Below are 27,876 nucleotides of genomic sequence, written 5' to 3' on the forward strand. Positions count from 1 at the left end.
AGGGGTAGAGGCCCAAATATTCCCTTCACTTACTTTGCTTTCAACGCTCAAATCATCCCTTACAATAAATACATAAATCATGTGGCATTCTACACCAATGCTGGAAATTACAACAACTATTCATAATCTTTTTAATGGGGAGGGGGCTGACCCCAGGATGACCTCCTTCCCCTCTTCTGTAGTAACTAAATATGGCTACCCTGTGTTACGGAAATAACTGGACTGGCTCTATAGGGGCAGAGTGGTCATGTCCCACCACTATCTCCCAAAAACATCAATGGAAAGTGACCACAGCATGTTGTGATGCAATGAGCACCAAGTGACGTCCTGACACGAGGTTTCAGAGTAACAGCCGTGTTAGTCTGTGTTCGCAAAAAGAAAAGGAGGACTTGTGGCACCTTAGAGACTAACCAATTTATTTGAGCATAAGCTTTCGTGAGCTACAGCTCACTTCATCGGATGCATACTGTGGAAAGGGGATGGCATCACCTTGTGGCAATATGAGGGTCCCCCATGACTTCACCTCATGGCAGTTTGTGGTGAAGGGTTGACATCACTGCCCCGACAACGGTGCTTTACCCTGAAGTGAGGGTGTCAAGCATCTCATAATGGCATTGGGGGGGGTGAGGTGATATCACACTGATTACATCACAATGCGGGGGAGACTATGACATCGAACGATGCCATCAGCACGAGGCATCAGCGAGATCGCTAAGACTAACCAACCCCATAACCTCCCTCTCTCTACTGCAGCAGCCCCCCGCGCCTCCTCTTCCTTATGTAGTGGCTAGAGGGTCCCGCCTCCACAGGCTGATTGGCTCCGGCCGGCAGGCGCTGAGCGATGATTGGGCAGTGTGGCTGCTCGTCAGCGGGTCCGGACCTGGCGCGGCCCGTCAGGGGGCCGCGACGAGAGGCCATTGTGGCTAGGGCGGCCTGGGGAGGTGGAGGAGTGAAGCAGCTACCGCGGCGGGAGCAAGCGCCGAGCTTCAGGAGCAGACGGTGAGGGAGGGCAGGAGGAGGAGACAGCGGGAGGGGGAAAAGGGGAAACTGCGGCCGGGCGGTTTCTGTAGCCGGGCGGAAGGGGGGTGGAGGGCGAGTCTCCAGGCCTTGGGGCCAGTTGCAGGGGGACTTGAGCCCAAGCCCGCCACCCCGTGCGGGTCCGGCTTCCCGAGCCCGCTCCCCTCAGCGCGGAGCTGTCACCGGAAACTTTCCCTGTTGCCCCTCCTCCGCCGCGTTGCCCGGCGGGCTGCCGCTGGGGCTCGGCCCGAGGCGGTGGCCCTGGAGCTGCCCCGCAGCGGGCCGGGGCTGTGTTTTCGCCAAACGGCCGCCTCTCGCGCCGCATTCTGTCAGAGCCCGGGCCCGCCGGCCCGCGAGCTCCTGCCCTCGGCTCGCATCCTCCGTCCCGCTGCGGGCTGCCGCAGAGACCGTCTCAGGTGAATGCCCGCCCGCCTCAGCCTCGTGCTGCCGGGGGGGTGCGGGGTGCGCGTTAGTAGCTGGACTATGGGGTGTGGGGAAAAAATCTCCCCCCCGCTCCGACCCCCACGGGTGTAATAAACTCTATGGGAAATGCATTGTTAATAGGCTTCCCCAGAGAACCCGAGCAGCGTTTATTGCTCAGTGACAGGTCGGGTACTTAAGGACTGTTCCCTGCACTGAGATGTTGGTCGAGTTGTCTTGCTGTGGTGCATGGGCCCCCTGGTTTAAAAGGAGCACGTCTTCTCAGGGCAACTGGTGTATTATTGTCAGGGTGCCAGTCTGCGTTTCTGGAACATTAAATCGGTATAAAAGCCCCCTGCATCTTGAGCAGCAAACCTTGAGTATGACTCAAAAAGAAAAGGAGGACTTGTGGCACCTTAGAGACTAACAAATTTATTTGAGCATAAGCTTTCGTGGGCTACAGCTCACTTCATTGGATGCTTATGCTAAAATAAATTTGTTAGTCACTAAGGTGCCATAAGTACTCCTTTTCTTTTTGCGAATACAGACTAACACGGCTGCTACTCTGAAACCTGTCATTGAGTATGACTGATCTGGAAAAAGGTGTCATCCCAAATAATCAATTGGCAGTGTTGCTCCAAAGTGTAAAAATGTGATTAAAAATTTACCTATCAATATGACTCAAACTTTCTCTTTGCTAAACCAGAATAATTTCACAATCAAGATTTTTTTTTTTAAAGATCCACTCTTTAAATCTGTTAAATCACTTCGTGGCAGTGTAATCTGGTATAGAAAATACACATTTGAGAGCCCTCTCAAGTCTTGCCAGCCCTGGGTTGCTGAGGTCCACCCTGGTGTCACTGGCTATGCTGCTAAAATGTGCTTTAGAGGTAGCTGCTGACGAGCCCTTTGCTTGGAGAATGAGTACAATCACTGCAGCAGTCTAGACGCTTTAGTTGCCAAACGTCTAATCTGAAGATATTTTGAATCTCTAGGAGTGTATACCATTTCATTCTAATTGCTTGACGTTAATTATTGGTTTCTTGTATTTTATGTACGTTACTTCTGTTTTGTTAGTAGCTGTCATAACTACTAGATTTCAATAGTAGTTCAACTGAATAGATTTCAGGACCATTAAAATCATGTAGTCTGGTCTGGCCTATTGCTATACAGTATACACCAGCAGTGACAGAACTTTATCTTCAGAACTAAGATGCTGTCTCAACTTACTGCTTTTCAAGAACTAATTCACTATCAAGGTTATTAGGTTAAAAACTGCTTATTCTAAAAAGTCTAACATTCCAGGGTGTTCAGAGTCACGATCGGGGCCGGAGTGGGTCTGCAGCCGGGGCCGGGAGCGGGCCTGCGGCGGGGTGTCAGGAGTGGAACTGTGGCTGGGAGTGGGGCTGGAACTGTGGTCGGGAGCAGGGGGCCACGGGTGGGAGCAGGGGGCCACGGGTGAGAAGTGGGGCTGAAGCTGGGGCAGCGGCTGGGAGTGGGGCCACGGGCAGGACTGGAACTGGGGGGCCGCGGTTGGGAATGGAGCTGGAGCCGTGGCCGGGAGCTAGTGGCTGGACCTGGGCCTGGGCTAGAGTAGAGCTGGGGGCAGAGCAGACTGGGGACCAATAAAGTTACATGCTAGGGTTAAGTGCATTTATGATACAAAAAATGATAGTTAAAAACAAAAAAGTGACACTGAGACTTTCCATTTCTTGTCTCGGTGACTTCGTCTTTTCATGTATAATCTTACAGATTTTATCCTAACTACCAGTATTGGAATCTCAGCCTGGGATTTAAAAATCAAGTTATGATCCATGAGAATCTTTGCCCTTCATTGCCAGCAATAAAGATTCTTCAACAAAAAACATAATCAATTTTGTAGAAGCGCCTTTCTCCAGACCTGTATTTAGAGTGAAGTACTAACAGTAGTAATTTGGTATGGCAATGAAGTAAGCAGATGTGACTTGAAGATATACAGAAAATGGATCTGTTTAGTAAGAACATGCCACTTTTGCATCGTCACTCTCCTGACTGTAATTACGCTTTAAATAGTGCATGTAAGCTAAAATGTATTCACAAGTTTACTGCATCTGACATACTATATTAGCCTTGTGGTTCTGGAACTTTTCTTGTGGTTGCAACTAGTTGGAAAACAAAATAACTTTCAGATTGGACCACCCAGTATATATATGATGCTTTTTTATGCACCATGTACATATTTATCACCTTTGTATATCCTTTTTAATTGGTAGTATATAATAGTGATTCATGAGACGTCAGTTTATGAAGATGTTAGTGAGATTGTCATCACTGTCCACCTTTCATAGTATGAATACCTTAGTTTTCTGTTTCTATATTAATAATTGTTTCACTAAATAAAATGAGGACACCAGTAACTGAAAACTTCTGTTTTTTGAAATTGAATGTGATGCTAAATTCCAGTGGAGTCCTTTACTTTTCATATCAGTGTTGGGCCTATCAGTGAAGGTTCTGTGGAAAAAAATTGTGTGATAATGTAATTAAAGATCATAATGAATATGCACAAGGGAGCTGAATTAAGGTTTTTATGGGCAACTGTAATTGTGGCATTTTTAAACTTTTTCACATGCTTGAAACTTTGCAGCCTAACTAACGTTCTTTTAACATTTTTTTGTATGTAATTTCCTAGGTGCGCTTTCTTAAAGAGAGATGTAAAACCAATTTTTTAATGGTTTTCAGAGTAGCAGCCATGTTAGTCTGTATCTGCAAAAAGAACAGGAGTACTTGTGGCACCTTAGAGACTAACAGATTTGTTGGAGCATAAGCTTTCGTGAGCTACAGCCCACTTCATCAGATGTATAGAATGGAACATATAGTAAGAAGACATATATACATACAGAGAACATGAAAAGGTGGAAGTTGCCATACCAACTCTAAGAGGCTAATTAATTAAGATGAGCTATTATCAGCAGGAGGAAAAAAACTTTGTAGTGATAATCAAGATGGCCCATTTCAGACAGTTGACAAGAAGGTGTGAGGATACTTAACATGGGGAAATAGATTCAATTTGTGTAATGACCCAGCCACTCCCAGTCTCTATTCAAGCCCAAGTTAATGGTATCTAGTTTGCAAATTAATACTAGTTCAGCAGTTTCTTGTTGGAGTCTGTTCTTAAAGCTTTTCTGTTGCAAAATTGTCACCTTCAACCTCTCTGGTCACTCAATAACAGACTTAAAGTGTTCTCCTGCTGGTTTTTGAATGTTATGATTCCTGTGTCCATTCACTCCCTTGCTTAGAGACTGCCCGGTTTGGCCAATGCACATGGCGGAGGGGCATTGCTGGCACATGATGGCATATATCACATTGGTAGATGTGCAGGTGAACGAGCCCCGGATGGTGTGGCTGATGTTAGGTCGTGTGATGGTGTCCCTTGAATAGATATGTGGACAGGGCTGGCATCGGGCCCCGTTGCAAGGATAGGTTCCTGGGTTAGTGTTTTTGTTGTGTGGTATGTGGTTGCAGGTGAGTTTTTGCTTCAGGTTGGGAGACTGAGGGATCATCTTTCAAAAGTGGGGTGCTAATAAGCAATGGTCACATAAACATCACCCTATACTGGAAACCTACTGACTGCTATACTTACCTACATGCCTCCTTGATGATGCGCTGGAGAGGTTTTAGTTGGGGGCTGTAGGTGACGGCTAGTGGTGTTCTGTTACTTTCTTTGTTGGGCCTGTCTTGTAGTAAGTGACTTCTCGGTACCCTTCTGGCTCTGTCAATCTGTTTCTTCCCTTCACGAGGTGGGTATTGCAGTTTTAAGAACGCTTGGTAGAGATTCTGTCAGTGTTTGTCTCTGTCTGAGGGATCGGAGCAAATGCGGTGGTATCTTAGAGCTTGGCTGTAGACAATGGATTGTATGATGTGGTCTGGATGAAAGCTGGAGGCATGTAGGTAAGTATAGCGGTAAGTAGGTTTCCAGTATTAGGGTGGTGTTTATGTGACCATTGCTTGTTAGCACTGTAGTGTCTAGGAAGTGGACCTCTTCTGTGGACTGGTCCAGGCTGAGGTTGATGGTAGAGTGGAAATCGTTGAAATCTTGGTGGAATTCCTCAAGGGCCTCCTTCCCATGGGTCCAGATGATGAAGATGTCATCAGTGTAGCGGAAGTAGAGTAGGGTCATAAGGGGACGAGAGCTGAGGAAGCGTTGTTCTAAGTCAGCCATAAAAATGTTAGCATATTGAGGAGCCAAGGGGGTACCCATAGCAGTCCCACTGACTTGAAGGTATAAATTGTCCCCAAAGCTGAAGTAGTTGTGGGTGTGTACAAAGTCACAAAGTTCAGCCACCAGGTTTGCCGTGATGGTAACGGGGATGCTATTCCTGACGGCTTGTAGTCCATCTTTGTGTGGAATGTGAGTGTAGAGGGCTTCTACATCCATAGTGGCTAGGATGGTGTTTTCTGGAAGATCATCAAAGGATTATGGTTTCCTCAGGAAGTCAGTGGTGTCTCGAAGATAGCTGGCTGGTAGCGTAGGGCCTGAGGAGAGTCTACATAGCCAGATAATCCTGCTGTCAGAGTGCCAATGCCTGAGATGATCGGGCATCCAGGCTTCCCAGTTTTATGGATTTTGGGTAGCAGGTAGAATACCCCTGGCTGGGGCTCTAGGGGTGTGTCAGTGTAGATTTGTTCCTGTGCTTCTTTAGGGAGTTTCTTGAGCAGATGGTGTAGTTTCTTTTGGTAATCCTCAGTGGGGTCAGATGGTAATGGTCTGTAGAATGTGGTGTCAGAGAGTTGTCTAGCAGACCTCTTGTTCATATTCTGACCTATTCATGATGACGACAGCACCTCCTTTGTCAGCCTTTTTGATTATGATGTCAGAGTTGTTTCTGAGGCTGTGGATGGCATTGTGTTCTGCACGGCTGAGGTTATGGGGCAAGCGATGCTGCTTTTCCACAATTTCAGCTTGTGCACATCGACGGAAGCACTTTATGTAGAAGTCCAGTCTGTTTTGACCTTCAGGAGGAGTCCACTCAGAATCCTTCTTTTTGTAGTGTTGGTAGGAAGCTTCCTGCTTGTTAGTGTGCTGTTCAGTGGTGTGTTGGAAATATTCCTTGAGTCAGAGATGTCGAAAGTAGGATTCTAGGTCACCGCAGAACTGCATCATGTTTGTGGGGGTGGTGGGGCAGAAGGAGAGACCTGAGATAGGACAGACTCTTCTGTCGGGCTAAGAGGATAGCTGGATAGATTAACAATATTGTTAGGTGAGTTAAGGGAAGCACTGTTGTGGTCCCTTGTGGCATGTAGGAGTTCAGATAGTTTAGTGTCCTTTTTCCTCTGTAGAGATGCAAAATGTGTGTTGTAAATGGCTTGTCTAGTTTTTGTAAAGTGCAGCCACAAGAGAGTTTATGTGGAAGGTTGGTTTTTTAAGAGAGTTTCTGGTTTTGAGAGTTCATTCTTAATCTTCTCTTGTTCGCTGTATAGGATGTTGATCAGGTGGTTCTGCAGTTTCTTTGAGAGTGTGTGGCATAATCTCTCACTGTAATCATCTGTGTGATATGTTGATTGTAATGGCTTTTTACCTTCAGTCCTTTTGGTATTATGTCCATTTGTTTGCATTTGGAAAGGAAGATGATCAAGCGTTCTTAAAACTGCAATACCCACCTGGTGAAGTGAAGAAACAGATAGAGCCAGAAGGGTACCGAGAGGTCACCTACTACAAGACCGGCCCAACAAAGAAAGTAACAGAACGCCACTAGCTGTCACCTACAGCCCCCAACTAAAACCTCTCCAGCGCATCAGCAAGGATCTACAACAGGGTGGGCAAACTACGGCCCGCAGGCCAGATACGACCCGCGAGCCATTTTAAGCTGGCCTGCGAGCCACACCACGTGGCTCGACCCTGCTCCGGCGCTCCAGCTGGGACGCTGGGTTGGGTCTGCGCCACCCAGCTTGGCCCCGCTCTGGCACTCCGGCCGAAGTGCTGGGTCGGGGGCCGCAAAACGCAGCTCTCAGAAGCTGTGGCGTGGCTCCACTCTGGCTCCTACGTGCTCCAATGGGAGCTGCAGGGGTGGTGCGTGCGGATGGGGCAGCATGCAGAACCGCCTGGCCACGTCTCCGTATAGGAGCCGGAGAAGGGACATGCCACTGCCTCCGGGAGCCACTTGAGGTAAGCACCGCTCGGAGCCTGCATCCCTCAGCTTTGCCCCATGCCCCAGCCCCCTGCCCCAGTCCTGATCCTCCTCCTGCTCTCCACTATCCTCAATCCCAGCCCACATCACCCTCCTGCACCCCAAAGCCCTGATCCCCATCCCCACCCCAGAGCCCGCACCCCCTCCCCCACCCCAACCCCAATTTTGTGAGTATTCATGGCCCATCATACAATTTGTATTGCCCGATGTGGCCCTCGAGCCAAAAAGTTTGCCCACCCCTGATCTACAACCTATCCTGAAGGACAACCCCTCACTCTCACAGACTTTGGGAGACAGGCCAGTCCTCGCTTACAGACAGACTCCAACCTGAAGCAAATACTCACCAGTAACTACACACCACACAACAAAAACACGAACCCAGGGACCAAACCCTGGTGCCAACTCTGTCCACATATCTATTCAAGGGACACCATCACAGGACCTAACAACATCAGCCACACCATCCGGGGCTCGTTCACCTGCACATCTACCAATGTTATATATGCCATCATGTGCCAGCAGTGCCCCTCTGCCATATACATTGGCCAAACCAGACAGTCTCTACGCAAAGGAATAAATGGACACAAATCTGACATCAGGAATCATAACATTCAAAAACCAATAGGAGAACACTTCAGTCTCTCTGGTCACTCAATAACAGACCTCAAAGTGGCAATTCTTCAACAAAAAGACTTCAAAAACAGACTCCAAGGTGAAGCTGCAGAACTGGAATTAATTTGCAAACTAGATACCATCAGATTAGGCCTGAATAAAGATTGGGAGTGTGTGGGTCATTACAAAACCTAAACTTAATTTCCCCAATGCTAATTTCCCCCAACTGTTACTCATACCTTCTTGTCAACTATCTGTAATGGGCCACTCTCTTACCACTTCAAAAGTTATTTCTCCTCCCTTGGTATCCTGCTGTTAATTGATTTATCTCGTTAGACTGACCTAACACTTGGTAAAGCAACCCACATCCTTCCATGTATTTATACCTGCTCCTGTATCTTTTACTTCATAAATCTGATGAAGTGGGTTTTAGCCCACGAAAGCTTATGCCTAAATACATTTGTTAGTCTCTAAGGTGCCACAAGGACTCCTCACTTTTTTTGTTTTTGTTTTTTTTTTTTGCTGATACAGACTAACACGGCTACCACTGAAACCTGGAAACATGTATGAGAACTATCACCTGTCTGTTTTTTGCAGGGTACCAGCAAAGAATTATGTGAATCACAGTTAAGGATATTTTGTGTTGATTAGAAATTTATATTGCAAATTCTTTGCCTCTCTTCCTTCTTGTATGAGGCAAAGAGATGACTGGCTGATTTAACTCTTGCAATCCTGCCAGTTAAGAATGAACTGTTCATATGGTGGAGAGAAGGGGGACTGGAGTTTTACTGAACGTACCTGCCCTTAGGCAGCTGTCTGCTGGTTATGTTTATATCTGTAGTAATAGGCAAATAAATGTATCATCGATAGACTAGTAATAATCGGTCTTCAAAAACAGAACTGGATGTGTTAAAACATGGGGACGTGGCTTTTCAAAAGACTTTTTTGTTGCAGATTTATGTGAAAATTTGTGGTTTTAGAAAAAACAAATGTTCAAACCCAACTGGTAATTCTTTTAGCTATACACCTGTGCCATTGAACAGAATTTCTTGAAATGTCCAACAATGTCCAAAAGAAAATAGCCTTCTGAATGTATCACATCAGTCTTAATCTCATCAGTGTGGTAAATGAAACAGCTGAGACAATAGGTAACATGCTAGTTTAGAGAACGCTTTTTTTTGACCAACTACAGTTACCTTTAGAGTGTTGTTAGTTAAGCAAGCACAGAAAGCAGTCCTTGAGACTGCTACTTTGAAGTCGTGAATATTGCACAGGCCTATCCTATTCTTAAAAGTTGGGTCAACATAACTATGTTGCTCAGGGGTGTGTATTTTCACATGCCTGACTGACATATCTATGCCAACCCTAACTTCCATGGTAGATGCAGCTAGCGTTGATGGAAGAATGCTTCTGTCAACGTAGCTACCATTGCTTGGGGAGATGGTGTTCCTACACTGTTGGAAAAACTTCTGTTAGTGTGGGCTGCATCTCCGTACACCATTATGCTGACATTGCTTTGTTAATGTAGCTATGCCAGCATAGTCTACATAGTGTAGAAATAGTCTGTATAGTGCATTTACATCTTATTATAGACTCTCCTGGATGCTGTATGAACCAAATTTGAAATGGCTGGTAAGGAACTGTCTGGTAAATGTGTTTGTTTTTTTTTATTGGTTAGAGACTGTTTTTGTGAAAATCTTCTCTTTATTTTTAAACTGGTATGTTTTGGCTGTCTTCCCTTGTAACTTAATTAATTTAGTGTTGGTACTTGAAATTTGTTGTACTTCACATGTAGGACTTCTTTCCATGATTTATATGGTTATAGATTTATTTCTAGTTTAGCTCTTGGAATTTCTCAATATTTTATTCTCAACTGAACATGCATGGAATTTTTCTTTCGTAGAAAGATGGGTGAAAGGAGTGGGAGATCTTAGTCTTTTTTGAAGGAAACTCCAGGATTTGTAGTTCTACATAATGTGACTTTTCAATAGCTCATTGACCACAGTAAAGTTTTTATTAGAACATTTAAGTATATGCAGTCATGAATCTTGCAAAAAGTAGGGCGTTTTGGTATTGATCACAATCAAAGAACCAAACCTGAAAAGCCAAAAGTTGTTGCTTTTTTTTCCTCCTTCAGATTTTATGTTAAAGGTAATTCTACCCTCCAAAGCAGTTTCAACCCCTCCCAGCTTGGTATTGTCTGCAAACTCTCTATGCCATTATCTAAATCATAAATGACGATATTGAACAGAACCAGACCCAGAACTGATCCTCGCGGGACCCCATTCATTATGCCCTTCCAGCATGACTGTGAACCACAGATAACTACTCTCTGGAAACAGTTTTCCAACCAGTTACGCACCCACCTTATTAGCTCCATCTAGGTTGTATTTTCGTGGTTTGTTTATGAGAAGGTCATGTGAGACAGTATCAAAAGCCTTACTAAAGTTAAGATATACATCTACTGTTATTGCTCTGATCACCTCATCCCTTCTCTTGAGTCCCTTTATTGGCTCTGTGCTTCTTTCTGCATAAATTTTGAAGTCCTTGAACACACTTTTATGTCTTTTTGCAATTCTGTTTCTTCCTGTTATCATGGCTTTTCCCATTGCTTGCCAGGCCAGTCAGTGTGCTCTACCCATTTGTGTTACTGACTTCCATGCCTGTTATCTGCTCTTGAAATGCACAAACAAATGTTGCATTTTGCCATGAGATTGCAGTCATATACAATAGTAATAGCATAACAACTCCAGATATAGGTTTTACATTCTCCTCCTTAAAGATTGCTGGTTAAGTCACAGTCCCATGGAATGTTTTAAATTCTGCCGTTTGAATCAGTAAAAGAAAGTTGCTTCTTGGGGTGATGAGGGAAACAGTTGCTCTATTTAGCAATGATTTCATCCATAAAGATTTCTGTGTATCTTATTTTACAAGAACTGGTAGCTAGATAAAGAATGCTTAATTTGTTTAAATCTGTGAAGAGTCCATTTATTTTTGCCATCTTGCATATGGCTACCTTATGTATTAATAATAAACCAAAGCACAAATAACAATTCCTGATGAAAAAAATCATTTACTAAATAGTGTATGTATTGAAAAATTGTTATACAGAAAATATTGAAAATATTTTAATGAATTTTCCTGTTTAGAATAAACAATTGTTCAATATCTCTTTTTGTGTTTAAAGATCTTGAAAACTGTGCCAGGTCCTTGGGGAAAATTACATGACTCTGCAACATGAGTGACAGTAAATGTGATAGTCATTTTTACAGTGTTCAAGTCGCAGATTCCACATTCACTGTACTAAAACGGTATCAACAATTGAAGCCCATAGGATCTGGGGCGCAGGGCATTGTTTGGTGAGTAATACAAACTTTATTTATACACAAACAATTTTAAATACAAAGCAAAATGTGAACATACTCTTGGTATAATGAAAAGGTAAACTATATAGGTGCCAGAATATAAAATACAGGTTGTAATTAATACTTTTATCTCTTGCTACAGGATTATGAACTAGGCAGGTTCTACAATACCTGCTTGCTCTAGTTTCTAGTATTGAATTTTTGTTTTAGGAAACAAAATTTAAATTTCTAGATATCTGCATAAGTTGTTAAAATGGGTAGCAAATTTCCTTCTCATTAACCATTTTATTTTTATTTCTAGTTCTTACATTCCCCATGTAGTTAGATATTACAGTGTAAGGTATGACAATGAGATGGTGAGAGATTCTGGGTTTTACTCGTTTCTTCATCCTGGCCCCCTTTTTCTCCCCCCTTTTATTCCCAATCACTCCTATCCATTTCTAGGAGCCATCAATGCAGTGCCTTGCCATTAACTGGCAGGATGAGGCAAATCAATGTCATTGTCACTCCATGGATTAACCAGAAAGGGATGCTGTGTGAGGGGTTGGGCTGGCCGTCTCTTCCTTGGTGTGTCACCTCAACTATGTGTCCAGCCTCCACTGCCCCAGGATGTGCGAATCGTTAGTCTGATCCTGAACCTTAGTCTCTTGTATGGCACCACAGCACTGGGCCAGCTTAAAGGTAAAACTTTTCAAATGTTTTCTAGACTGCAGCTATCAGCTCTACCCAGATTACCTGTCAGGCCCATATTTTATTGGGCAAAACTTATTTGGTACTAGCAGGAATGTGTAGGTAACTGTAAAAGGATACCAGTGGTCTAGGGGGCAGAAAGGCATTACCAAGAATACCCTGGTATTGAGTTAGAGTAACAACCCCTGGGGCTGTTACGCTTTAAACGTACAATTTTTAAAAAAAAATATTTTTCTACCTTTATGTATGTATGTGAAACAAATTTATTTAATCTCTCCCATTTTCAGCGGTTGTGGATGTGTCTGAAATGCCATTGTCTTGCTGTTAGGCAAGAAGTAAAAAAAAAAAAAAAAAATTAAATGGAAACTTCCATTCTTCTTTGAAATTTGTGGGTTTGAGTGGGGTATATGTAGTCACTACATGTTAGATATTAGTGATTTAGGTTTATTTATTTATTTGGTGTATGCAATCCTGTCGAGCCGAGCAAAGCCAAGTTCTTATCAATGATGTTCAAGGCATGAAGACCTCAAGGAAATTGAGTCATTTATCAGTCCTCAACAATATGTGTCATAGTTTGTGGCTGCCCACATTGACATAATGGACTGTCTCTAAAACAGTGATTAGGTAAACTTCAGTATACCGTTCAAATTTTTTCAGATTAATACATTTTTTGTTAACTTTCATTTCTTTATATTAGTACCAGATGGCATGAGGAATTTAAGAAAGAAATGACCACCCTTTCTTTTCTAAATATGGTGCATTTCTGATCTGTCCCACTTCCCTGCTGCTACAAACCAGATTGCTCCCTCAAGGTGAGGTCCAGTGCCGAGGTCAGGCTGTAGGGTAGGAGGAGGGATGATCTGATTTTAATGGTTTGGTCTGAGAATTCTGGATTGAAGAGGCAGGGGAGGAATACAAATCAGAGGTACACCATTTCTCATCTTCTGAAAACTGTCTGCCAATTAAAGAAGCAGCAGCTAAAACTACATCTTGTAAAATATGTATGGAAACTTGCCAAAAATCAGCATTAATAATCCAGTGCTTTCAGTACAAAAGAATGATCTGGTCCCCTAACTGTTGTACTTCCAGTTTGCTAGCTGGAAAGTTGTAGCTTCCAGGAAATAGGGTTTTTTGGCTTTTTAGAAAAGGGTTTTTGGTTAATCATAAGTTTAATTTTAAAAAAACGTTTATTAATCTGTCAAAATCCAGTTGAGCTCTGAATAATTAGTGGGGGGGATTCCCATTACTCAGTTCATAATTTTAACTACAGGAGATTTGGAGTTAGTTATTTCCTTAACAATATGAGAATAGGAGCAATGAGAGTTGCCCAGGTTTTACTAAGAACCAATGTTAATACTGTTCCACTTTTCCTTTTGGTTGATATTGTATGTGCAAAGAAGTAACAAATTTGTTCTAGTATCTATTGTTGGTGTTAGCTGGTAGAGGGAGTCTTTTTTTAAACCTCAAATACAAAATAAAGATTTTTGGAAGGAGCTCAAAGAACTTAGTTCCTTCAGAGAGTGTTCTAACTCTCCTCCCTACCTGTTTAAGGGGACTAATCACATATTGTCCTTTTATATTGTAGACAAAGTATAAAACTCAGGTTTTCCCACCAAGATTCTGTTTCTTTCTTAGTTTGTGACTATTAATGTGTTTGAGCTTTTATGGTAAGACTAAATCTACCAACGTTTTACACACCTCTTTCAACACACTTTTTTTTTTTTTTTCCTTTTCTTTTCCCCCCTTCATATTCTTCCCTTTCCTCTCCAAATGGCTCTTTCCTATCAGGGGGGATTTGATTTAAATCAAATTGATTTAAATCATGGTTTAAATCACTAATCAGGAAGACTTGATTTAATCATGGATTTCTACAAAAAAGAGCATTCTTGTTGGTTGTTATAACCTTAATACATATTCTTCACAACTCAGAGATGTAGGTTTCATTTTTAGAAGGTACACACTATACCTTTTTTAAAGTGATTTATTTTGAAAGCTTTTCAGATTAGTTTTACAGCTATATCAGAAAATGAATGATTGTTTGGTTTTTTCATTTACCAAAGGTAATTGAAGCAGATATTTATGAAGTCATTGGCAGGTGAACTATTTCCAATTCAACAGGTTAATCATAAATATTTGGAGGATTTTCTTGCCATGCTGTATTAAGAGGAGAACATCACCAGACAGACATTTAAATTTTTATTTAACTAAAACAACGTCATGTATTCTGGATTTTTTTCTTCAACAGCAAACATAAAATATTTTAACAAAACAAGCATATGAATTTTTGAATTTAGTTAAACATTCAAGTTTTTTAAAATCAGGATTGTTTTTGTTAACTATTTTAGTTAAAGACCATTTTAAATGAAATATTTTTTAAAAAACCCCAAAAGTTAAATAGACTATGTCAGCCAGGTCAACATGAGAAACTTAAAATATTGGCTTCTGCAGCTAACTCAGTATTTAGCCTTAGATGGAGTTTACCACCAGCTTTGGGCTGCATTCCCAAGCAACCCGACTCCAAGAAGACCCGGTCCCAGAGTGCCGGGGGCCACTACCAGCCTCACACCGTCCACGGGCGCGCGGACCCCACCCGTTTACCTCTTCATGCTTTTCAGTCGTCTTCACCTTCATTTTCCTGTTTGTTCATAATCTGGAGAAGAAAAACAAGCTTTCCTGCTTTTTCAGTTCCCAAACGATTTCTCAATTTGGAATGAATTAGTCCAAAGGAAGAAAATATTCTTTTTACACCAGCAGAAGAAGCTACTGCTGTTAAAAGTGGGATTATCACTTCAACAGTCTCTGAATCCAAGTGCTTAAGTGACTTCCACCAGTTCACTGGTGTGACTTTCTTTAAAACATCATTAGCAAAGATATATTTCTTGAATGGTTCACCCTTAGCTCTGAAGTTTATTATCGTTGGCATTATGGAGGGATGATTGCTGGATGTCCATGTCATAGCCAATTCCTCCTCTTCAGCAGTTAAAGTTCAACCCTGGTACCAGGTATTGAGAATATTTGCAAGAAAATCAGCTGGAGATAGTGCTTGTCCCATGTTTAATGCTTGTAATTTAACTCTGTCATTGCATATTTCTCTTTTTACGATCTCACTCAGTTCCTTCCAAATTTCAGCAGCATCAGCAATAAAACAGCTATGCCCCTGCATTTTGTTCAAGGCTACAGAAATAGGCTTCAGGGTACTCAGCATGTGTTCAACATTTCTGTTAAGCCCAATGTTGAGAACTTTTGCTGTGAAACTGCCATCTATTTTTTTCACGATTTTGTTCACAAACTATCATCAGATTAGGCCAGTTCTTAATATAGTGCTCAAAACAGTCCAGTGCTGAGTTCCATTGCATGTCTTGTGGGAGAGTTAGCTTGGTTCCTCCCACTTTTTTCAGAGCAGCTTCTGCAAAGTGGTTGTTACGGAATTATTTTGCAATTTCAACAACATTAGCCTTTACTACTGGAACACTGAAGTTCAGGGTGCATCAAATGAGCACTGCAGCCGTATGTTATTAGCTTGGGGTTCTCTTCTAAATTTCTTCTCATCTTGGATACATTGTCTGTGACCAAGCTGCATACTCAACATTTGATTTTTTTTTTTTCACAGTTATAGCTTTTACTGCTACTTCTTGTAGGTATTCTGCTGTGTGCGCATTTCCTGATGTATCAATTGCTTCTGTAAGGAAGACATTCCCTTCTTCTGTTGTCACACAAGCACATACAACAGGATCATTGTGGGCATTGCTCCGCCCATCAAGACTCAGGTTAACAATTTCACCCTCTAGATCTTTTGCACACTGCTCAATTTCTTTCATATACTTTATCGAGCAATTTGCCTGCGACATCTGCTCTGTTGGGTGGACTGTATCCTGGTCTTAATGACTGAACAATGTTAATGAAGTGTGGGTTCTCAATCATATGGAAAGGAGGGTTTGTTGCATAAAGAAACCGGGCAATTTTTTCATCAACTATCTCTTTTTGTAATCTGCTGGTCTTATCACAAACTTATCTATGGTTATTTATGGATTATGGAGATTTTTTTTTTCTTTTTGCTACAGGTGATATACTGTGGATATGTGACATACATGATGTGCCTGAAATGCTATCATTGGCAGATAAGTCTGAAACTATAGAAAATTATGGTGATCTTGAAGGTGGATAGTCTTCAGAATCCTGTATGTTGAGGATGGATTCTCCTAAACAAAATAAGTCAATGCAGTTATGTAATTATTATTACCATACTGCTCATTTAGTATTACTCATTGCATTCACTGGCACTCAGTACTACTTTAAAGGTGAAATTGTAAAAGGAAGATCTGCATGTTTATTTTTTTATCACAACTGCATCTAAAATGGTAGTACCATAGAGTAACAACTATATTTTTTGCTCAAACAGAATTCAAGAATAGTCCAGAAGGTAGACAGGCAGTCATTAAGAAAGAAGTATGAAATAAAAAAGTTTACCAACCTGAAGATCCTGCATGTTCATACATGTTCCTTTCATCTTCTTCATCACAGCTTCCTCCTGAGAAGGAACACTTCTCATGATGTTGTTTCATTTGGGCAACCAGGCCTTGTATTTCTTTGTTGCACTGTTTGCATTTTGCACTCATGCCTCTCTTACCCACAGGTAGAGGAACTTCATTAAAATATTCCCAAACTGGGTCTCTTTTATGGCCTGCTGCCATTATCAGTTTTCCCTTCTAGTGAGAGAATGGTATGGTAGATCTCAAATCAATTAAGGCTATACTCAGAAAGACCTCCAAGACTTCTGGAATATGCTGCTCCAATAGTTTCACTTTTGTTTCTACTGTGTGTCCCTCCCTTCTCATATTTCTCTCCAGACTATTTCTCCTTGTCCAGGTCTATTCCACCCCCAACAATCTTCTATTCATTGAACTTTTTGAAACTTTGCACTTTTAGAGAGAGGTAAGGGATTGACTCTGTGTACACAAATTTGCAGAGAGACAGTAGGGTGGAGGTCTGTTATTTCTCACCTCTATATATTATTTATTTATTTTAAAACATTTTTGCTGTTAACAAGCATGTTATCTCTGGAGACACACATTCTCAGTCTGAGAACTGCAAAACTAAGCATCTCTGATGGTATCTTCTATACTGAGCACTGAGTCCCATTGGGTAGATAAAAAGATTAACCTAACTAATCTATACAGAAACCCCTGGAGCCCTATAAGATTGGGTCTCTAATCTATGAACTATTGAAACTCATTTACAAAACTTTTCTTAAACATTGCATGAATATATTGTCTCATACTATAGAATTAGAATGTATAATCCCTATTCCATGATGAGATATCTTTGAGCTATAATGTATCTTAATTAAAACTATCTTTTTTTCCTGAAAAAGCATTTAACAAAAAAATCCGATTTAAATAAAAAATCAAATTTTTCATTTTATTTATTTATTTATTTATTTATTTAAAATTGATTTTTATCCACCCTGTTTCCTATAGACTTTGATTTCCTGGCTCTCTTCAAGTTCCCACCTCCCCCATGGACTCCCTAATTTTCCCTGCTTAGCTTCTTCCCTATTCCAAAAATATTCCTATATCAGGCCCCTTCAGGCAGCCAAGCCAGGATCTTGAGGATCCTGCTTTTTTCATTTCTGAGATGTTGCCTGTGCCAATATCTGTACTAGAGGAAACATTTCAAAATGACATATTGCATGGTTTTTAAACAGTATTACAAAAAGAGATGGCATAGATATCTTAAGACTTAAACATATAGGTTCCTAAGATTAAACTGACTATGGGAGCCAAGTAATTTATTCTTAAAGAGATGCTTTACTGAGAGCGATCATAAGGCATGTAATGCAATAACTTACTGTATATAGTTTCTTTCATTCCAGTACCCTTCACAGACTAGTTGAGAGCAAAGGCACAGTGCTTAATTAATGGTGAAGATGAAAAGCCTATATTTGTAAAGGACAGATAGTTGACAAGAACCATTCTTGCCCAATAATAATCAGAGCAACACAATCGCAAATAGCACTTTCATAGAATATCAGGGTTGGAAGGGACCTCAGGAGGTCATCTAGTCCAACCCCCTGCAGGACCAATCCCCAATTTTTCCCCAGATCCCTAAATGGCCCCCTCAAGGATTGAACTCACAACTCTGGGCACTTGACCTAAGGGTTTGTGTTGCGGCTTGTAAACTTTTTTGGAAAGGAGAGGGAAGAGTCAAAGTGGTGAAATTGGCAGTGTACAAATTAATTCTAGCCTACTGTAGTTCAAATAGATTTTTTCTTTTTTAGTAGACAGAGTATTACTTGATTACCACAGCAATGAGCATTGTATAAATGCCTAGACAGAGAGATAGGTAAGAGTAGGGGCAGGGAGGATATAAAATCCTTGGATCTTCCGGATGTGTCTGTATTTTATATAAGGGCAGAAACTGGTATTTTGAATTTCTTGTGTACGGGGATGTAAATTAATAAAAGTCATGGTACATTTTTGCTCAATCTGAGAAATGTCACTTATTAAAATTATTGTATTTCCTGATGCAGCTCTGATCATAAAATTATTAGTGATGTATTATCTTTCACGTGGGACTGTAAGTGCATTCTTTGTCTGCATTATGGTTTGCTGTTCAAGCAGAATGCTACAGAAAACCACTATTGCCAGTGGTGAATGTCCTAAACAGTCTTTCTTCTGAATTAGAATTGTGAAGAATTCACACAGGTGGATGTTTTTAATCTCAAACATCTGTCAGAGAATCACTGTGTGATATGGGATGTTGGAAGAGTATCTCGTTCATGTGGAAGGAAACTTATTTAATAGACTTCCCATTATTAGCCCAGGTGTTAAGGAAAATTAAGCAAATTTTGGTAAAATCAGACTTTCATAACATTTTTTAACAGTAGCAGTTTTCATGTAGATGTCTGTCTTTTCCTTACAGTGAATCCTTCTAAAATTAGGTGTTCGAATTTAGAATAAGGGAGAAAAAATACTTCTTGCTCAGTGGTCTGAAAAGTTATATGATGTTTCTCACCATAAACAAATAGTGAATTATAGAGCATTTGAAAATGAGTACTTGATTATGGTATAGGCCTTTTGGCTTTTTTTTAAGTGTCAGTTTGTAATACTACTAAGTATTGGAGTCCTTGGTTTTCCTTAATATATTACAGTTTCAAACCTGCTTTCATACTGGTTAAACAATCATAAAACCTTTAACTCATTTCTTTCTGTTTGTAGCAGCCGACCGCGTTTCTTTCCTTAGGCTGTATGTACAGCATACACAATTTAATTTGAAATATGTTGTCAAGGCCCCGCCTGTAGATCAGCAAACATGGAATGGATGAAAGTTGTGGCTACTGACTTGCTTGTATCCCTACCGAGAGAGTTTGTCAGATTTGTCACCTGATTTCTGACATCTGGAATAAAATGAGGGACTTTATTTCCCTTAAAATCATGCATGAATGCATTGCTGTTGGGGTAGTATATCTACTTGTGACTGAACTTGATGCTCCTGGGGGAATTCTGTGCCAAAAAATTAAAAATCTGCAAAATTATGTATATTTTGTCAAAATAACACTGTATAATCATGCCAGTTTCAATTATTTTGGTAGTTTATTTATTTAAAAATACCTGTCAGCAGCTATATCTGTAACAATACAGACAACAACAAAAATTTCTCCCGAGTAGAGAGTTAAAGAAACCGTGACAATAACTCAGTTCCTGTTTGTCTGCCCCACCCATACTGCTTGCCCCCCGGAGCCCAGCTTTGGGCGGCCCCAAGACCAGTATCCCCTCCCCCTCAGAGCCCAAGGATCCAGAGGGAGAAACAGTCTGTTTTTGGGTCCTGGGCTTGTACGGAGTTTCCTGCACATCGCTTCCTTTCTTCAGGGTGTGCCTGGAACCACAGCAGTCTAGAACCCTCCAGTTCCCCCTCCCCCCTTGGCAGTTTCTTCTATTTGCAAGCTTGGCTCTGCTGAGTCCAGTGGCCCCTAGGAGAGGCCAGCAGCTCTGCAGTGCCAATTCTGCAGGGAAAAAGGAAATTCTGTGCAGATCATTTATTCTGCACTGCACACTGGTGCAGAATTCCCCCCAAGAGTAACCTGAGAATCATCAACCACTGTTTCATCCAAGTACACTTGTTTACTAAGTATCAGAGGGGTAGCCATGTTAGTCTGTATCCACAGAAAGAACGAGGAGTCTGGTGGCACCTGAAAGACTAACAGATTTATTTGGGCATAAGCTTTTGTGGGTAAAAAACCCATTTCTTCAGATGCATGGAGTGAAAATTACAGAAACAGACGTAAATGTACTGGCACATGAAGAGAAGGGAGTTACCTTATAAGTGGAGAACCAGTGCTGGGAAGGCCAATTCAGTCAGGGTGGATGTGGTCTACTCCCAATAACCCAAAATGTACTGACCACTATACTTACCTACATGCCTCCAGCTTCCATCCAGGACACATCACACGATCCACTGTCTACAGCCAAGCCCTAAGATACAAATGCATTTTCTCCAGTCCCTCAGACAGAGACAAACACCTACAAGACATTTATCAAGCATTCTTAAAACTACAATACCCACCTGGGGAAGTGAGGAAAGGGATTGACAGAGCGAGACAGGTACCCAGAAGTCACCTACTACAGGACTGTCCCAACAAGGAAAATAACATAACATCACCGGCCATCACGTACAGCCCCCACCTAAATCCTCTCCAGCACATCAGTGATCTACAACTTATCCTGGAAAACGATCCCTCACTCTCACAGACCTTGGGAGGCAGGCGAGTCCTCGCTTACAGACAGCCCCCCTACCTGAAGCAAATACTCACCAGCAACTACACACCACACCACAGAAAAACTAACCCAGGAACCAATCCCTGTAACAAAGCCCGCTGTCTACTCTAGTGACACCATCAGAGGACCCAACCACATCAGCCACACCATCATTCACCTGCACATCTACTAATGTGATATATGCTAGCAATGCCCCTCTGCCATGTATAGTGGTCAAACTGGACAGTTTCTACGTAAAAGAATAAATGGACACACATCAGACATCAGGAATGGTAACATACAAAAGCCAGTAGGAGAACACTTCAGTCTCCCTGGACATTCAATTTTAAAGTAGCCACCCTTCAACAACAAAAATTTCAAAAACAGAATTCAAAGAGAAAGTGCAGAGCTACAATTCATTTTCAAACTTAGCACCATTAATTTGGGCTTGAATAGGGACTGGGAGTGGCTGGCTCACTACAAAAGTAATTTTCCCTCTCTTGGTATTGACACCTCCTCATCAATTACTGGGAGTGGACGACATCCACCCTGACTGAATTGACCTTGTCAACACTGGTTCTCCACTTTAAGGTAACTCCCTTCTCTTTATGTGCTGGTATATTTATGTCTGTATCTGTAATTTTCACTCCATGCATCTGAAGAAGTGGATTTTTTTACCCACAAAAGCTTATGCCCAAATAAATCTGTTTAGTCTTTAAGGTGCCACTGGACTCCTACTTGTTTACTAAGATAATTTGATATTTTGTACTGATTCACAGAGTTAATATGTATAGCACTTCCTATTTCCTAATACAGTGTTCTCTTGATTGGGTAAATATTGAAAAATGTCCACTTATTCATGCTGGCTGGGCAAAAAATACTATTTTAAAAACATTTGTTCAGTTGCCTTCCTCCCCTTATGTATTCTATTTTACATATTCAAACTTTGGCTCTGTGAACTATTGAAAATTACCTGATAGTGGTGACTTCTTTCAACAAAGCAGTTATATAAAATAGGTAACTGCTAATAGACTCTAATTTTAGGTTAGAAATGTGTGTTAATTAGAATCTGGACACATAATCATGTCCACCTTCTCTTGAACAGTACTGCTTTCCCTGTAGGAGAAGCAGTGATTTAATGTTGACAGAGTAGGTGCTATTTTATTTCAATGTTGACGCTACCAAAGGGAAGACTATTGTGCAGGAGTACAGTGATATTATGGTGTTCTTCAGTCTACTGCTCTTTGTGCCCTAAAGAGGAAGAAGTAAAGAGAAGCTGCTCACAAATAGCTTTAAAAATATTTGAAAAATATGTGGCAGAGCAGAACATCCATTGGCACTAACTGAGCAGCCAGAATAGAGAGTGGATCATATATGCTCAGAATTAGTTACTTGTGGCTATTGAGAACAAAATTTGAAACTCCCCTGCAAAACTTGCTCATGTAAATGGAGGCAGAAGGTCACTAAGAAAAAGTAAAGCTCTTGAGATAAAAGCAAATCTAGTTGGCTGTCTTTTAACTGGAAACCTTTCTTCCTAAAATCTGTGAATCCTGTTATTCAGTCTGTGGGTTGGAGTGCCCTTCTCCCAATGAATCATAAAGCTAGAGAATACTGAAGGACGCAGTTAGTAACATTAATTAACTTGTCATATTTTGCAAGCTTCAAAAATGCCTTAAACTGCATACCTATAAGGGTCTCAGTGTCCAGAGCCCTGTGTGTTAGCCGAGGAAGCAATGCACTAAGGCATTTGGATTTAAAGTGAAGACTTTAGTAGTGCATAGTTAATATTTGCAACAGAAGTGCATCTACCCTAAAAGTAGTGCCAGCAGCACTGTGTGGAAAAACTCATGTAACCCAAATTAAGCATCAGAGAAACTTTTTATTTCAAGTAAGGTTAATACAACTTAAAGTTGGATTTTGACCAAAATGCTGGGATTTCTGCCCCCTATCTTGGAGAAGGTGCTATTGAAATTTTCAATAAAAATGCAGAGGGCTTCTGTTTTATACTTCAGTCATCACTGGTAAAAGATATGCAGGTTCCATTTTGTTTGTGTGTGAACAGAGACGAGAAGAAATAAATATGACCAGGTTTGTGGATATGTATGGTTTCAAGCCTTGATTTCTTCTTGTTCCCCTAAAATATTTGCACTTACGATGTTTGTTTCAAAACTTTCAGTGCTGCATTTGATACAGTCCTTGGGATAAATGTTGCAGTAAAGAAGCTGAGTCGTCCTTTTCAGAACCAAACTCATGCAAAAAGAGCTTACAGGGAGCTTGTTCTTTTAAAATGTGTCAATCACAAAAATGTAAGTTTATTTTTCTCAAGAATTTAATTTATTTTCAAATAATACTCTTACTAATAGTGAACAAGAGTGCATTAAAGTAAGCCTAAATTATGGAAAGGTCAAAACTGGTTAAGTGTGGGTCAGAATTGGTAAATTATTGTAGATCACAAAGACTATTCTAAAAGTTTTGACTTTTCTCAAGTATTCAAAATATAAAGCAATGAAAGAGTGCTGGAGCTTTGGTAACATATATTAATGTGTCTAATATTAAACAAGAACATTTTTTTTAGTTAGACCCAATGTATATTTGGGTTTACGGGTGGGAGTGGGTGCTTTGTTTCCTTTGAGTTTGGGAGGGGAATGAGGTTTTTGAATCAATGCAGCTGCATTAGTAGAACCCCCCAGTGTAGGTCCTGCACCAGTGTAAAACTGGGTTGCTGCAATGCAGTTTACCCCAGTAAGTCATACTAGCACCAAGGCTCTCTTACCATGTTTCAGTGTGGGTTTGCACATCAGTGTGGTACACAATTGTAAGTTTCCCTGGTCTAAGCAAGAAGGCTTTTCCTGGCCTCCATCTTTCAATCTGTTTTTTTTTTTTTTTTTTTTTTTTTAAAAACAAAAAACAGAAAAACAAACCTAAACAAAAAACAACCTGTGCTCAAGGGTAAACTTTGAGACAAACTCATAGTTTGACAGAACTTGCCTGTTAGCAACAGTGAGATGGTACTATGCTGCTGCTGCTAGCTTATCTGAATAATATGGAAGATATGTTATGTTTTATTTGTGTAAATCTTGATTGAACTGGACTGCGTAGACTGTCGGTCCTTCATCAACTGAGACTGAGCCGATCACGTCTTGCAATCTTCTCTCGCTCTGGCCATCCTTCGCCATGCTTGTCCATATCTCCTTGTTAGAAAATCAACCCACTTCGTTGGAGGCCGACCACGTGGCCGTTTCTGTTCTCGTGGATACCACTCGGATATAGCTGCGGTCCATCTGTTGTCCCTGAGTTGGGCCACATGTCCCGCCCACCTCATTTTGCTGAGCCTGCTTTCAACAACAACGTCTCCCACTCCAGACTGCTGCCCAGAAATGTTCGTTTCATCGCCCTCTGTGTGACAGACAGTTGATGAAGTTCAATCTTTATCAGCGACCATGTTTCGCTGCCATATAACATCGCTGGAAGCACAGTCGAGTTAAAAAGATTTGCTCGAGTTGTTTTGCTAATCTTTCCTTGGAGGATATCCTTGCTGTCATTGAATGCGCACCTTCCAGCTTTTTTTCTGTGCAACAGTTCGCCTTTCTGATCCTGGCGCATGTTGACCTCCTGGCCAAAATAAGCGTATTTATCAAACTCTTGGATCTGCTCTCCTCCAAGAGTTATTTGAGTTCTTGGCAGAACATATGATCTCATTTATTTTGTTTTCGACCGGTACATTTTTAATCTGACTTGACTACTTTTCGCGTTCAGTTCTTTAAGCATTCTCTCAAGCTGGGTTGTATTTTCGGCTATCAGCACTATATCATCTGCGAACCTGAGATGGTTTAACTGCTTGCCGTTGATATTAATCCCACCTTTCAAGTTTGCTCGTCGAAAAACCAATTCAAGACAGGCTGTGAATAATTTTGGTGAAACTGTATCTCCTTGTTTCACACCTTTCTCGATGGGGATTTGGAGGGGAGTATCAAACAGCGATATGTCCATGCTGCAGCCAGAGTTCATATAATATATGAAATATAAGATGTATTATATTATATTAATATTATATTAATATATTAGATTATGTCCATGCTGCAGCCAGAGTTCACTTCCTTTAGTAATATGATATATTTCGCGCTGATGCCCTGTTCTGAAAGAGCTTCAAGAACGGTTTTAGTCTCTACACTGTCGAACGCCTTCTCGTAGTCCACGAAGGCAATGCACAAAGGGAACTTGTATTCCCTTGAACGCTCTAGGAGTTGATTTAGAGTGAAGATGTAGTCTATTGTGCAGGATGCAAACCGCTGGGTATAGAAATCCTTGCAGATTGCCTCCATCTCTGTTCGATCGGTTACTGATTCTCCGTCCCTGTTCTTCAAAGCCGATAATGATGACCTGTACAACACCAGTTCCCATTTGCATTTTTTGAGACTTTTACGATCTTCAGCAGCCTTTAGGAGCTCTTCGGTTCGAATTTTCTCTAAGTCTTCCTTCAACTTCATTCGTATGAGCCTGCAGAGAAGGGAGTACTCAAGCCTGTCACTGCCATTTCTTTTCATTTTCCTCCTCTTCTCCAATAAAGTCTTTGTATTCTCCGAGATTCTTCCACTAGCTCTTCTTGGTCTTTTACGCTCAGCTGATTTGACACACATTTTTAGTCTCTTACTGAAGTTCTCATAATCGTCGTCACAGTCATCCAGGAGGCTCCAATCTTCCCTAGAAATGTTTTCCTTCAGGATTGCCTCGTTGAAAGCTACTGGTTGGTGCCTTCTGTTCGCCATTCACAGCGCCTTTTTCTCCACCTTCACAGTGAACGTGAGTCTGGCTCTCAGTAGGTGATGATCGCTACCGATATTGAGTGATGGCACTACTGAAATATCCTGCACGATGTGTCGTGTATCGATCAGAAAGTAATCTATTTCATTTTTTGTCTTCGCGTTTGGTGCGATCCAGGTCCATCTTCTTTTGGCCTTCTTTTGGAACCAGGTGTTACCAATAAACATTCTCCTTGTCTCTGCCAATATAGCTAGTCGTTCTCCTCGTGTGCTTCGTTGTCCGATACTGTACCTTCTTATGAACTTTTCGCCCTCTCTCCCTCTTCCAACCTTGGCATTAAAATCTCCCATCACGATCGTATATGTGGAACTCTGAGCGAGGGTTTCCTCCAGTTCCTGATAGAATCCTTCCACATCATCATCTTTGCATGCACTTTTGGGAGCATAGATCTGGATGATTTTGAGGGTACTATTTCAGTTCAATCGGAGGTAAAGCACCCCGATACACAATGACTTTAAATGGCATGAGACAGTTTCGAAGACCATTCCTTGTTTATGATGAATCCGACTCCTCCAACTGTCCTCGTGCCTTCTCCTTTTCCTTGAATGACTGTGCTTCCATCCCTCCAGTTGACCTCCATCTCCTTCTTTCGTCGTGTTTTGCAAACGTCCAGCACATCGCAGGCTGTTTTTGCCTTTTCCTCCATGAGATGGGTTATCGATTCTCCCTTGTCAGTGTTCTGCAGTTATAAGTGCACACTGAGAGAGTTGTCCGGTTTCCTTTTGGTGACCTGGCACCTGAGAGTCATTGCAGCCTCTCGTCATTCGAATGCCTCACTGCCTCCAGAATGGGGATCAAGGAACGTGCAGAGAACTGAGACTTGGCTTTCCGTGTTGTCTTAGCCATTGTTTTCAGCCACCTGCTGGCTGGGCTGTCAGTGGCGCGTTTACCTCCTCAACTTAGCTAGCTTACAGCCTCAGAAAGAGGGATTATATGCCCCTCCACACAGGAAGCAACCTCTTTGCTGGGCTGACAGTCCGAACCCTTGATAGCATGGTTAGACCTGCCGGAGAATGCACTCCTCTACCATCACTGTCGAACAGCCAGGGTCACCGGTGCGCCATGTTGAGGTGTCGAGGTAGGATTTGCAGCAGATTGAACTTGACAGTGCTTTGAAAACCTAAAGCATCATACTGGTGCAAGTACTAAGTATCCTAATTACAAGAATACAGGATATGAATGCCAGGACCATATTGTTACGAAATGTTTAAAGGATTTTGAGAACTTTTTCCAGAAACATAAGGCAAGTCTACACAGCAACTAGACACATGCGGCTGGTCCATGCCAGCTGACTTAGGCTCATGGAGCTCCTGCTGCAGGGCTGTTTAACTGCTGTGTAGACTTCCGAGTTCGGGCTGCAGCCCAAGTTCTGGGACCCTTGCAGGGACTATACAGCAATGAAACAGCTCCACACCCCAAGCCCCGCAAGTCCAAGTCAGCTGGCATGGGCCAGCTGTGGGTTTTTCTTTGCTGTGTAGATATATCCATAGAGCAAACAGGTTGATGGGGCATCTCTGTCTATGTACTATTTGGAAGCCATTTTTCTAAGGATAGAAAATACTTGCACACCACTTTTTCTCTCAAATATCAGAATTTTTGAGTGATAAAATACATGACCAAGCTATTATTCTAGGCACACAATTTTAGGTTTTATTTGATGTGTGGGTGGGAGGAGAAGTAGTTTCATGTAACTTAAATGTGACCTTTTAAAAAATGTACAGGATCTCTTGTGATACTTCAACACAGATGCTGCAGTATTGTACTTGTATGTGTGAAATAAGACCAATGAAACACGTTCGTAACAAAGCAGTCTAGTTTCACTGTCGAAGTTGAGTGGCAAAGTAAATCAGCAGTGTAAAAAGAGAGAGACTGCGTTTTTGAAATTGTTTTAATAACCACATTGTCTTGCTCTACATTTAGTGTGTAAAAATTCATATATTTAAGGTTTCTTCATGTTTTATTTTTCTTTATAGATAATTAGTTTGTTAAATGTATTCACACCACAGAAGTCACTGGAAGAATTTCAAGATGTGT

The 27,876-nt window shown here is 41.5% G+C and overlaps 1 protein-coding gene across 9 annotated transcripts in view; it reads left to right on the plus strand.

Annotated features, from left to right (window-relative positions):
• Positions 1-876: 876 nt before the first annotated feature.
• MAPK9 (mitogen-activated protein kinase 9) overlaps positions 877-27,876 on the plus strand; it is a 94,033-nt gene continuing 67,033 nt past the window's right edge. For 5 of the 9 annotated variants that reach the window (XR_006292652.1, XR_005226398.2, XM_043552777.1 and 2 more), the window contains exons 1-3: positions 11,404-11,572; positions 23,198-23,327; positions 27,816-27,874. Coding sequence is in view for 3 of the 9 variants with exons in the window: in XM_043552777.1 (XP_043408712.1) it covers positions 11,451-11,572; positions 23,198-23,327; positions 27,816-27,874 (311 nt within the window). In the remaining 6 variants the exon portion in view is untranslated. Of the gene's footprint in view, positions 1,000-11,403; positions 11,573-12,022; positions 12,260-23,197; positions 23,328-27,815; positions 27,875-27,876 lie in introns of those variants that run through there. The other 4 variants (XM_037906162.2, XM_043552779.1, XM_043552780.1 and 1 more) reach the window with 4 other exon arrangements.

This window comes from Chelonia mydas, chromosome 8 (assembly GCF_015237465.2).
Source record: "Chelonia mydas isolate rCheMyd1 chromosome 8, rCheMyd1.pri.v2, whole genome shotgun sequence".
NCBI lineage: Eukaryota > Metazoa > Chordata > Testudines > Cheloniidae > Chelonia > Chelonia mydas.